The sequence below is a fragment of the Nipponia nippon genome, unplaced genomic scaffold (genome assembly GCF_047370975.1).
Source record: "Nipponia nippon isolate SJK-2023a ecotype South Korea unplaced genomic scaffold, ASM4737097v1 scaffold_3, whole genome shotgun sequence".
Taxonomy (NCBI): Eukaryota; Metazoa; Chordata; class Aves; order Pelecaniformes; family Threskiornithidae; genus Nipponia; species Nipponia nippon.
The window spans coordinates 126,588,517-126,602,030 of record NW_028262347.1 but is presented as its reverse complement, the minus strand read 5'-3'; the positions used below and the strand labels follow the sequence as shown (position 1 = coordinate 126,602,030).

Below are 13,514 nucleotides of genomic sequence, written 5' to 3'. Positions count from 1 at the left end.
TAACTACAGACCCGATGAGCCAGCAGCAGGAACGAGACGCGTTCTAAACCCTCGCCCTTCCTCCATTTCGCGTGCACGTGAACCCACGCCTGCCCAGCTCTGCGTTCAGGGCCGTTCCTTCAGAGAACTGGCACGCTCATTGCCGGGTTTCTTTGACATTCTGATTTTATAAGTCACATCCACTAGCTTACTTTTATAGCCATCCTTTACAAATGACATGTATATTTTTACTCATCTTTTGTGGAAGGATCACATTTTTATCCGAGTTGGTGAACAGACCCAAGTACGCTGGATTCATATGGAATTAATGAAGCTGAATTCCCATTGCACACAAAGGACCGAGGCCCAGACCTGAACTGGGGAAGTTAATGTAGGTTTCCAGCAGAGACTTGCTCAAAAGGGCTGATAAATGTTTACTCACATGAATAGTACTATGCCCTATTTTCTCTGTCAATTGAAACAGCAAAATAAAACCAAAAACCCTCAACTGAATTAGTGTCTGGTATTGTTTATTATGGAAACTTTTTAATGCTGCAATTGCAGTACCTAGAGAACAGGACGAGCTGTAGTTCTGAGGCAGCCTTGACTTTCTGCAAAACCTTGAAAATACGTTGAGAGCAACACACAAGCATCGAGGAAAGTTCTGATGTCAGCAAGGACGGAGAAATCTGTACTAATTTTCAGAAGGAAAAGGATTTTTTGAAGCATCCTCCAAAACACGGCGATAGGCTTTGACAGAAAGTCCACCTCCAAAACCGTTCAGAAATCACGAAGGCAGTTTTGACTGTCACGCACGTTCACTAAATCCAGTGACCCTGAACGTAACTTGGGCCAGATGCAGAGCATTTTGGAATACACAGAATGAATCAATACACAATAACCAGTACAGAAACAGTGGCCAGACTGCATAAACAGACGTCTTACGGACATTCAAAGGAAACCTTGTCAAAAGTTGATCAAATTAACGTCACTCTGAATAGCATCCATTCCAAAAAGGTGCACCAAACCCGAAGGAGCTGCTCGGAGCTTTCCATCTGTGTGGCAGCAGAACTGGCCAAGCGAGCCTCGGTGATAGCCTGCGTGGGATGAGGCGGCTCCAAGAGGCGTGATCCCGGGTGGCCGAGCCAGCGGGTGGGCACGGAGCGCGGGAGGCGCTGGGACAGGTCCGATGGCAGCACTGCCCGCCCCGCCAGCTCCAACGCAGCGTCACCGTTACAGAACCTCTGCTGTGCAGGATCGGGTGGGCTTGCGCCATGTTTTTCCCTTAAGAAAAACTTCCACCTTTTGCGTATTCACCTCTCCCTGCCAAATGCTGCCACTTTTGTCCCCACAGAGAGGTTCGGTGGCATTACTGTTTATTCCCGTGACTAAAATTTCCAGCATTTTAAGGCACGTAGACCTAGCAGCAAGTGGAGGCGAGGCCCACCTGAGGTACCTCTGCTGTCCCAGGAGGACAAACGATGGGACCACGGCAGGGGAGGAGAGAGACAGCGGGGACAGAGGGAGGCCACAGAAAGCACGGGAGGGAGGAAGAACTCTGCTATTTGTTAAATCCAGTACCATGACCCCCTTCCCGGGGCTCCCGAGGTACTGGCAGATCACTGGCACTGGTTCAGCTCCTGTAACACATTTCTGTATGAAAGCCCTCTCTAAAGCATTGCTGGTGTTCTGGGGGAGCAGACGGTAAAAGCTCCCGATACCCCGTCCTGGTAACTCCAGTCTTAGTGCTGCATAGTTCCACGTGTCTCAAAGGAGCGACGCTGCTGGGATTCAGGCTCAGTTGTTCCCGCACCTTGTTCGCCTCTGCTCTCTGATCCCCCGCTCTCGCTGCAGCCGGCTGCGGCGGGGCCCCACCAAAGGCTCCCAGGTGTGGAAGGGGCAGCTCTGCTGCTCCCCGACATCAGCAGGGCTCCAGACCAAAGAACAGCCACCCCGAGACGTGCTCCTGCCTGCGGCCTCTTGTCCAGGAGGAGGACGCAGCCTTCGTGACAGTAAAATGCAAATAAGGTTATTCTACATTTGAAGAGTAGCTTTAAATCTAACGTTATGATTTAACATTAAACACAGCATTTGTGATGAAACCCCAGGCTGGTCTGATATGAGCAGGACATACAGTGCAAGGCCAGAGATGTGTTATTCACACAGTTAGTTAACTAGGAGTACACAGTTCCTCATATTAGTAAAATTACAAATGGCTGCTCCAAACCTTAGGGACAAATTTTGAATTTTATTTTCATAGGATTTTTGTAAGCCTATAGAAGCGCGCTTGAGAAAAACGTGCAGAGAGGCTGAAGAAAACCCTTTACAACCCTGTACCACGAATCTTCTAAAAGAGACAAATTGTACAGTCAGTTAAAGCAGATGGATTATCGTTATAGATTTAACGTTGTCAAATGCAGCCGGGAAGACTAAGTGAGAAGAACAGGCTTTTGTAATTCTCATTCTTATGAAGCAAACATTTCACACTTTAACAATTCCAGGCAGTCAGAATTTCCTACTGGAAAAGATCTTTTGAGCTTGCTTTCTTGGTGAGCCAGGTGGAAGCTCCCCCGTGAAGGCCGTGAGACGATACTCCTGGAGCGGGAGTCCTCCTTTTCTTTTGGCTAGCTTGGTCTCTAGATCGTCAACCTTGGGTTTAAAGCAAAACAAAGAAAAGAATGGCTATATAAGTATATATAATTAAGGCCAGAAAGTAGCGCATATGTCTGATGGGCTGGATTTTTACCTGCTCCTTCTGCAGCCTCCATTTGTACCCACACAGCGCCGTACCCACACGACAGCTGGAGTACACACTTACACTGACTCGCCCATCCGTGTTAACGGTGCGAGCGTAAGAATGCGCTGGGATTTACATCTCCAGTCCCATGCACACGCTAACATTTAAATATGCGTATGTTTTGAAATAGCTGAAATGCAAACAGGGTTTTTTAATCCCATTAGTGCAAATACACGCATAGGTCAGTTGGTAGGAATAAAGACGCTATTGATTGTAAAAGGGCTGGGAGCATTACAGCTCAGCAGATTTTGAAAGCAATAAAGAGTAACTATATGTACTACTAAACTTATTACTAATAAATATATTTGTGAATAGTCTCAACTCAATATTGGTATGCAAATAGACTTTTTACTAGATTAAGGTTCATATTCATTCACTTAGATATTTCACAAAATTGTAATAACCTTGAACGTTGATGGAATTTCAGTAAAGCTCTTGCAAGTCTTCATGAAAATATTCTGCTTTTTAGAAATACAACCAGAGATTTTAAAACATTATTTCTTTTGCTGTTCAGTATGTTATGGATACTATGGAATACAATATAGTCATATTCAAAATACAATGACCTTAGGGGTTCCAGAATAAGATCATCGTGCCAAGCTTACACACGTTTCATACACAAAAGCTCACAGTGAAGTCCCTGAGTAGATCTTTGCAAGCTTTGGCTCCTGACAGTCCATTCCACACGTCTTTTTTAAAACAACTTTAAAAAACTTAAAAAAAAGAAACGAAAACGATTAAGCTAATAGAATTACATCTTTCCACTGCTCGAAGAGTGCACCCTGCAAAAGGCACTGCTTTGCGCCAGCACGAGGCACCACGTATTAATGGCACGCTGCGAAGCTGGAAGGCACTCAGATTTGGCGAATGAACTCGAGCTCCTCAAACCCCACAGCTCCCCAGGTGCCATCCAGTGATGCATTCCTTTTTGGGTGGCAATCACCACTTTTAAAACATTAGCAGGCTATTACAGACAGAGCAGTTCCCCTGCTCTGCAGGGCTCCTAACTGTGAGTACGCAGCAGTCTGTGCAGACACACTTGACGTTGCAGCTCACCACAAGACATTTTGCAAGCCAACCGCCATGCTACTGAGCACCTGGGGATCCTGATTAAGGAAGAGGATCTCCTAAGTAGCGTCAAGACTCTCAAATGTGTATTTGGGAAACCAAAGGGCAGATTGCTAATGGAAAGAGCAAGGGCAACCAAGCCCATCCTGCCCTGCAGCCGTGTGCCACCCCATGAGGGCAGAGACCCTCCCAGAGCGCTGGGAGCCTGCGGTACGGGACACGCGGAGCCCTGACGGCGTCCACTCCTAAATGCCAGGGGGGTGGTGTCATACGCGACTCTTGTGCCTACCTTGAGGGACGAGTTCCATTTTGGGAGCGTGCAGCGTGCGCTGTGCTGCGTGCGACGTTGTGGGACGTGGGTAATTTTAGAACAGTGACACTCTTTCCTGGCATAGGCACAGAGGCTTTGCACCATGGATGACTTGTTTGCCCTGTGGTGTATAGCATGGAGGCTGTGCTTTCAGCGCATTAGATCACTTCGGTTTTGAGGCCAAAAGATGCTTTGAATAAAATCAGAATTTCCTTTTTCCAAAAGTACATGCACTGCAAAGTGGTGCAAACACTGCAAAAATGAGGCTATGAAATCCGCGGCCTGTACGTGATCAGTTCACACAGCTACAGCCACGTGTGTGTTTCCAGTATCTCCACCCGGTGACTGCCAGGACTCCCCAGGACGTGGAAGCCCGCAGCCAAGCGGAAGGTTCAAACGTAGGTGGCTCCCAGCAGGCATAAGTTCTCACGACTGCGTGAGAAGGAGCTGCAATGGCATGGTCTTTTGATGGACTGCTGCTCCTCTTTGGAGGAAGTAAACAGTTTTGGAGCTGTTTCATATTCCTTCTGCATTATAAAAGGGTTTTCTTTATTACTACAATGTAATTCTTTACTGGGAAAGGCTTTGCCAAATTTAGTACCACCGATACTACCTCTGTACATGAATGGAAGGGCTTTCTTGCTTGATCAGAAGGCGTGATACGTACACAGCGCGCCATGGCATTCAGAGAGCCGTAGAGAGCATTTGTACTTGCTCTGCCCTCAGGAAACTTATTTCTAAGATAGTTTGCTTTTTTGAATCTGACAAAATCATCAGCGCATTACACACGCCAGGGAATGGCGGCAGGCAGAAGAGAAAGGAGACGGGACAGCGGAGCAAGCGGCTCACTGGTCCCTGGGGGAGCGTGCCGGCACGGCCGCCCGGCCATCGCCAGCCCGGCCATCGCCAGCCCGGCCCTGCGGAGGCCAGTCAGTACCAGTAGCAAACTCATACCCATGGGAATCAAAAATCAGTCTGGGCTCTTGAGGCAAAACTGGTTTTGAGCTGAGTATCTTGATTATGCACAGCAAACAAAGTGCAAAGCATTGATTCATTTTATTGAAAGATATATAACTTCATTCTGACTAGCTATGCAGTTTGGAAAACTGAAGTAATACTTACAGTTACGACAAAATAATTCCTAATAATGTTGCAATAAGCAAATAAATTTTACAGTGACACCAACTTTAATGACAGCTCTAAATTTTCTCTTCCCAGTCAGGACACTTATTGATGTCTCAAGGTATAGATTTATGAGTCCTCTTTCCAATTGTAAATGGATAATTTTGAATTTCAACTTTTTGCTGTATTAACCACTTGCATTGAATGGCTTGTACAGCACGTGATAAAAATCATCGTCATCCTTGTCTACTGAGTTTTATAATAATCTTTGGCCATCTTTTATGCTTTTCTCGGGTTTTGTCTTCTTAGAATTTTGGCTTTGCTTTTGAAAGACTCAAAGCGCTACAGATGCTTATGTCTGTTTATATATATGCATGGTGTGTACATGTACACATACATACACACAATTTTAGCATGAGCAAAAATACAATGTTTAATTTTTAACAGTTTTAATTTTAAAGTATTTGGTACCTGAGATTTTTGTGACATCAACGAAATGTCAAATTAACAACTCTTCACCCGCACAGAGCGCTGTGTTTGCTGTACTTCCAGAAAAAGAGAAGACACTCACTGTCTCGGTGTCTTGGTTTGCTTTCTTCATTTCCACTTGGGATGCTCCTTTTAATTTTTCCCCTCTTGCTTTCATCATTTGCGTGTGCTGTTTGACGCGCTGTTCCAGTTTCTTTTCTCTGAGGGATCTAAGTAAACGTGGTAAAATTATTATTTCAGTTGCTTTATATTCATTGACCCTTCTGTTGCCAGTTTCAAGTGTTAACACATTTCTGCCAAAAACATAAATACAGACACAGGGAGCAAAACGAGCAAATGCTGCGGCGTCGCCTTTGCTAACATGCACTTTGTGGTGTGCGCACCACGCGGTGGCCTTGCGCTGCTGTACCTTGCATTGGCTCTTACGCTTGCAGGGATCTCGTTCGTTCGTTAGTTAGTTAGTTATGTAAACCAGCCCCTCGCCTCGCTCGGTGCATATGCCCGATGGTGCTCCGGGGACAGGTCAGAGTTTGGTAGTGCAGCGGACTGGGTTTGGTGGGTCCTTTGCACGGCTGCTGTAGAAGCTGGAAAAGTTTCAGTGAACAAGGCAGTGGAATGAAAAAGGAAAAAAGGAGGGACGTACGGTCAGGGAAGCTGAATGAGGTCCTGTAATTCAAGGGAGGAAACACCGACGGGGAGTTCGGCACAAGCCGTAGGTGGAACTGAGTTACATGCTGCAGAAGGCACGCGAGCAAAACAAGAATTTGAAGGGGCAAGGGAGCTGTACCCGGTGCAAGGGGCTGAGCCGCCTACAGCGTATGCAAACGACTTCGACCGTCTTGCCTGTAAATTTAAAATCATGTTGGGCAGCAGAAATACAAAAAAAGAGTACTACAGAACAGCCCTTTCCAACGTGCTAAGGATATTTATGCAGGTATGAAAGCCAATACAAGAACAGGACTGAAATATCAATGACTGCTGAATAAATGTATTTACTGTACTTTACTTTTTGTGCCCATCAGACCTGTCTGGCCATAGCCGTGCTATCTGTAACACCTCTCTTCCATATTATGAGGTAGTATAACATAGTGTGTTTCTCCTTAGAGCCGATTAAAATTTTCCTCAATTTACAGACATCTGTTTAGTAGTTATGTCCTGAGATTATCAACTAGAACATGCTTGTGCAGTTAGTCAAGTTACAGCCTTGTATAAAGATACACTCGTTTTTGGACGTGCAAAATGGAGCAAACCAACCTATCCTGTAGTCAGAAAAACAAACAGAACATTTCAAGCTTTCCCCATATACATTAAAACCAAATAGAAAAAAAGCCCTGAAACTTAATTTGAATACTTTCTAAAAACAGCTTCGTCAGACATTTTACAGGCTCTTGAAAATTTGGGACATGTTCAAACTTCTCCCTGCTCTTTTTTTTTTTTTTTTTTTTTTTTTTCTTTTTAAAACTCTCACAAAGGAGAATGATTTCAAGTGTCTTCCAGCCCAGCTGACAGACCAGAACAACTGAGACAAGCATGTAAAGTTATACTCCAGGACGAGCCTGCCACGGTGATGCCATCCATCAGTTGAGGTTTGTTTAGTTCATTTTGCAAAAAGGACCAGAGATGCTCAGTTTCTGGTCAGCCCTCTGGCTCACTGTATTAAGTTGATTAGAGATACTATAATACAAAATAGTTGGTTTATTATTAAAATAAATTACTATAATAAAATAAGAATTGCTTTAACAGTGTGCTTCTTGTCTTGGTATTGCAATGTACATGAAGGAACAAATGCGTACAGCTCGGTGCAAGTCTCGAAGCGCTAGCGATTGTCTTTTAAATTTTATTTTTTTTTTTTTTAAAGTAAGCCTGGAATTAACTTGATTTTTTATTTCTCTCTTAGTCACAGTGTTTGTTGATTAGGGTGCAGGATTTTCTACTTCACAGGATAGCAAAAAAGAAATGAGTATTTTCATACTAACAAAATTAAATGGAAGTCATCAATAGTGTTATGTAGGAACAGTTTATAATCTTATCTTTTTAGCGCTCACCTTGTAGTTTCATCTTTCACTTTCAGCAACCTTTCTTCCATTATTTCAGGTGTACAATCCCGTTTCTCGGCTCCCTCTTTCATGGTGTAGTAACTGATCTTATCAGTAGCATACGGTGCATTTTTTGGTATCTACAGCAAAATATAATGCTAACACATTATATGGAAATGATACCAATTAAAAACTGGTTCCATATTAAAATTAAAAACGTTGTAAAGGCTGTTGCTCGCTGAAGTCGTGGTTCGAGACCCATGGCTGCTGGGCAGCGCTGGCCGGCGCGCGGTCGCTGACCCTCCCCGACAGCCCAGGGCTGGGGGGGCTGGGGCGCCTGGGCCGCCCGCAGCAGCGCGCGCGCACGATGCTCGAAGCGCTTCGGGGACGTGCTCCTCGGAAGACACTCGTCACGCAGCATGAACGCGTTTCCATTTCTGTAAGAGGGCTTCATACAGAGTCCAGTAAAGCAAAAATCAAAGCTGTGAGAAGGCTCGGCTTGAACATTTTTTTTTTTTTTTTTGTTAAGTAAAATAATAACGATGCTGCGGCGGCCAAGGGGAGTTGCATGATGACCGTGCACATGAGTTCTGCTAAGGCTGCAATGGCTGAAGTCTAATTGAATTCTGCATCTTGTACTCCTATGTTTTTATTGTGTTCAGTTAAGTTGTAACATTCACAGATGAGATGCAATATTTATTTCGGTTTTACTTACAAGAATCTTATTTCCCCAAGATCTGGGGAAACAAGCAGAGAGATAAAACAGGAGAGAGGGTGGGAAGAGGCTCAGGAGGGCCGACATTCGGTATTCTGCTTACAGAGGAAAGGCAGCTTCCACGTCCTCCTCTGCCCCAGTGAAAAAGCAGCCGGCTCTGACCGCGGGGCTGCACGGTCCCTATCTCTTTATTTCAGAGGGTAGAGGGTTATTCACAGAATACAGCCCGAAAGCCTTCTGAAGTCACTTGTGGAAGAGCTAAGTCAAAGCCCTACCTCCACGTTCAACTCCTCGCATTCCCAGAAACCTCAGCACTTGGCTGTAGGGTTAGGCCCTTCCCTCAGCATTTTCCAAATAAAGCTACAAAAATCTCTTGTTTTTTTTTCTGCCAGGCTGAACGCCTTTAAAAACTCAAAACTATTCTGTGAAGCCAAATTATTTCCCAGACAAACCACCTTACCTATACTTCAAGTTAATAAATTCCCAAGGTTTTGCACTGAGAAAAATTACTGCGGTAGATTTGAAATATTTTATAGGCACTTCATTTTTCTCAGTGCAAAAGCGTACCTCCAAACCGGCTTACAATAAAACTGCCAATTGTATTTTAATAGCACTGCCTATGAGTATGCTTCTGTAACCATGCTGCTGCAAAGGCAGGCCATCAACTAGTAGAAGGAGAATGCCATAGAGCGACTCCATTTCCAGAACCATCCCTTGTGACGTTGCCAATGAAGGTGAAGACAGAGCAGAAACGACACGGCATGCTCACGCTGATTTGACACGTATGGGCAAAAAGAATATTGACTTTGGGGAAAGTCAAGGCATGCAATGGCAACCACAAGCAACCATTACTCACCTACCCGAGCCTTTATCATCATTACTCAAAACTAGGATTCTAAATCCAAGACAATCCCATAATTTTAGTAAAAATATTTTAAGTTTTATTAAGCAAGGGTAGCTGCCTTGTGTTCCCCCCCCCCCATTCCAACAAGAACAATTTGAAAACTAAAATCTTTAGGGTTAAATAAAGGAATATTCTCTGGAACACTCAAGAAACTTGAAAACTGCTTCTAACAAGACGATCAGAGAGCAGAGAAATACACCAGACACGAGAGCAGAAGTTACAGATTGTTAACATACAAACGCGAGAACGCGTTGCAGAGCTCTGACTGATGTCAGTACCGATCAGGTACCGAGGCGAGCTCGGGCAGCAGAGCTGCGCACCAGCGACGCGCACCAGCGACGCGCACCAGGCCGTCTGCGGTCCCGCGGTGCCACCCCGTGTTGGACACACGGACACGCAGGGAGCGACCTTGCTCCTAGAGCCTCGGGGGCCTCCAGCGCTCACGCCCGTTGGAAACCTGTCCTTTGTTATCACTGCGGACGTGTATCACTTACACCATTCTAAGTACCTAAATATGTTCCATTTGGTTTTTTTTTTAAAAGAAAAAACTTTTACAGGAGAAATTCCACAATTGCTTTCTGTGAGTGAACACATTATTCACCCCATTTATTTATGTAGGAACATGGAAGAGAAAAACAGGGAATATTTAAATGTATCACGTAACAATATACTTACTCCTTCTCTTGTCATTCAAAATTCAATTCTATTCTATGCTAACCAAATTTCTGCAGTCCTAAAAACAATCGTCAGGTTGGCCAAAACAAAGACCTTCGTACCTAGAGAAAGCAGACTGCTCAGCTTCAACAAGAGAAGCAGGACCTGGGAGCCACCGTCCATCAGGGAAGGTCTCGGGGCTCCCGCAGGACTTCAGCCAGCAAGCACCCAGCACAAAAACCCGCGTGTGTGGATCTGACCCCTGCTCTTCACAGCAGAAAGACGCATTTTTCTCACACAACCTGCTTCTGGTCGTGCTCCTGCTTCGAGCATCCTGAAATTGCCCTTGATGTTGAATATTGCTACAGAAGAGGACAGTTTCTGGAACCGTCGCACCTACATCCTCAGCTTAAAGTGCAGAGAGAGCAGGCAGCAAGTGACCCACGTTGGTTTGATCCATACCCACAAAAAGGATAATTTTACACAGGAAAGCCTGTGTAAAATTAGTTAAGCATAAGTATTATTAATTCTACCCAGTAATCAGAATGGCTGCTGGTGCCAGCAGAGTCATTGGCAAAGCACTGCTGCCCGCTTCGCCCGAGCGCATAAAAACTGCCCTGCCACCCTCTCGGGGCACCACAGCCAACCTGCCTGGCTTTTGCTTTATTTCCGTGGCAAGACTGGCTCAAGACATTATCATAGACAGAAGCATTACAGTTATGTATGTACTTAACTTCAGGACAATAAAAGGCAGCAATGAATAATCACAGTCTAAGAAAATCAGATTAAAATGTCTGGTAACTGAAACTCAGGTTAACAACTCTGTTGAAGATGCGTGAAGCGGAATAAAACCCTGCTCCTATCACTTTTCCAGCCATCAGTTCCAAAATGTTTTAGTATTGTTTTGTATATAGTATCATATAGAAAAGATCTGTTTAAATCAAAATTTCTGTTTTGCTAAAGTAACCAAATATGATCTTTAGCACTGCCACTCGGCGAGAGACCAGGGGACCGTGGATGCGGTGCTGCGGGGCCAGCAGGCTGTCTCTGATGCGCGCCCGTGGCTCTGCGCGTTCAGCAGAGTTCTGCTGCCAGGACTAAGAAATACTGTTTAACTGGTGGAAAACGTCACGCTATGGGTGAGCACAAAGGTGAAAGAGGGCTGTATTCACAGGAATAAACTGCCCGAGCCAGAAGCAATAAACTGCCCGAGCCAGAAGCCCGGGTTCCTGCGTAGTCAGTGAAGATGGAAGACGACTCCGGTCACTGAGGTTAGTGCCTGCCTTTACCTGCGCGCCGGAGCCGAGGCTCCTCACACGGGCACCTGCGTTAGGTTCACCATCTAGCTACAGGCATCTGTGTAATCTCCTATTTGATAAACTGCAGTTCAAAAAGACGTTTCTCCAAGCACTAGTGCATTTAGTAACATAATTTGGCTTAGTTTCAAAAATCTGACTTTAAAAAAAAAAAACAGTAGAAAACCTGGTAAGCTGGAAGTGTGGCTGCTTTGTTTTTACTTTTAACATACAAAAAATTGTTTGGTTGTGTCGGATGTTGAATTGCAAATTTTCCTGCATTTCTAGAAAAGTTATAATCTGTTATACAAGGGTCCTTTTTTATTGTTTGAGCACCAGGTATTGCTAAGCAGGTATCAATAAAATCTAACACAAAACCTGTACAAATCCCCTTTTTATCACGGAGGGATGTCATTCATTTTCACCTGAAACCTACTGATATTTCAGAAAAACATGGGTATATTTCTACACTTCCAAGGTTAGCAGCAGTATGCCCAGCAATCATGAACCTGAGATGAGACAATTCTCCACAGCGAGAGGACAACTCTCACAGCATTTCAAGTTCCTTCAGCGATCATCTCGAACTGCCTCACTCAGCGTCTGTTACAGTCCATTTGCACACCAGAGCACTGGAAAAATCACGTGTATTCATTTTCAGCATCTCATCTTTTGCAATACTGTATTATAAGGAATGAGAATCTAATGGCAAAACTAATGGGATAATTTTTTTTTTTTTTGAGATTTTTGTTTTAATGTTTGTTACTTTCCAGGCCTTTTACATACACTCAGAAAGAACCAGAAGAGAGGTCCCCTCCTTTCATGTGCCAGCGTTTACAAATCCCTGGAGGAACCAGAAAATCCAGCCGACTTCAAATTCAGTTTGGCAGAGGCAACATCTCATATTGGAGGCATTCAATAATTTAAAAAACCATATTTGAACATACAGGCTTCTGTTTTAACGCCTCCAAGTAGCCCGATTATTGGAGCCACTACAGGTTTTGAATAGCAGTTTGAAGGATCTGGCAACTCCTACACCGCGGATGGGGCTGCAGCACTTCACGCAGGAGCCACAGTCCACATGGATATTTGAGAAAGGGTCTGCAAAGCCATTGCCAAAGTGCTGGCATTTGAAGTCCTGTTTTTCCCTTTTTAAGGTTTAAATTTAAATATATGGGCTTATAAAGAAAAGAAATCAAAGAGTATCATTAATAGATTGCTTTTTTCCAGTGTCCTACCTTGCTATTTTGTGTTACATACCGTATCGGCATCTGTAGGTGAAAATCTAAATGTTTCTTTTTTTTCTTTCATCAACTTCGCTTGGCTGCGCCATTTCTGAAGCATTTCTTTACTGCTGAAAAAGTTAATTTATATCAAACTTTTAAAACCATAATTTAAGAGGTGAATGTCACTACTCTTGTTCGCTTGCTTAGCCATTTACAGCTGAACAATATATGATACTTATTAGACATACCGGTTCCTAACAAAGAGAAACAAAATACCAGGGGCCTCTTCATGAAGCATTAACCGAAGGAGGCTGGGAACTGTGAAGACCCGCGCCCACTTCCCAGCTCAGGGGAGCAATACTGCAGCAAAGAGCAGGACACAGGTTCAAACAGAAGCCGAGCAGAGTAATGAAACTGCTCAGCGGACTGCTAACAAGCTACACGGTTCATCTCTGGACTACGGTTAAAGTTGGTAAGTTTAGATACTGCGTAAATTTGCGTGAACATGAAGAAGCAGCAGACAGTTGTACCACAAAAAGTTCTACTGGATAACGTAATCTGACCCATCACGTTTTTCAGGTTGATCAATAAAGGTCTCATTAAGATATCTACTGTGATTCTGCATGTCCGCAGTGATTCTCCAGCTCTTCTTTGTGTCAGTCCTAAGTTTCAAGCTACTTCTCCTGGTACTGCCATTGTCTGGCACATCAACAGAGTAATCCTCTTCATTTCCACTGTCTCTTTAAAAATACTTGTCAACTCTAATAATGCCTAATAAATTAATAGTTTCATAAACAATAGACATTGTTCCCAGTGTCTTGTTATGGATGCTTTCCTAAAGTCTTCCCAGTATTTTCCTCTTGACCTCTATATTCTGTCCGTACCTGTTGATAAAGCTAAGGAATGCTTGCACCGACGTCCA

General features: G+C 44.2%; 1 protein-coding gene across 1 annotated transcript; it reads right to left on the bottom strand.

Annotated features, from left to right (window-relative positions):
• Window positions 1-571: 571 nt before the first annotated feature.
• LOC148054907 (uncharacterized) lies at window positions 572-13,462 on the bottom strand. The gene is made up of 5 exons (XM_087766198.1): window positions 12,627-13,462; window positions 7,811-7,941; window positions 5,848-5,974; window positions 2,499-2,628; window positions 572-1,981 (listed from the first exon to the last, which is right to left on the bottom strand). The coding sequence occupies exons 1-5, from the start codon at window positions 12,708-12,710 to the stop codon at window positions 1,722-1,724; spliced, it is 732 nt and encodes a 243-aa protein (XP_087622324.1). The 5' UTR covers window positions 12,711-13,462; the 3' UTR covers window positions 572-1,721.
• Window positions 13,463-13,514: the final 52 nt, after the last annotated feature.

What these genes read in the sequence shown, in the direction of transcription:
- LOC148054907 (XM_087766198.1), bottom strand. Translation starts at nt 12,710, where the DNA reads ATGCTTCAGAAATGGCGCAGCCAAGCGAAGTTGATGAAAGAAAAAAAA. An exon ending in CACCTACAGATGCCGATACG is followed by an intron (nt 7,942 to 12,626) that starts GTATGTAACACA and finishes ATTTTGCTGTAG; the next exon opens with ATACCAAAAAATGCACCGTA. An exon ending in AGCTCAAAAGATCTTTTCCA is followed by an intron (nt 1,982 to 2,498) that starts GTAGGAAATTCT and finishes ACTGTCACGAAG; the next exon opens with GCTGCGTCCTCCTCCTGGAC.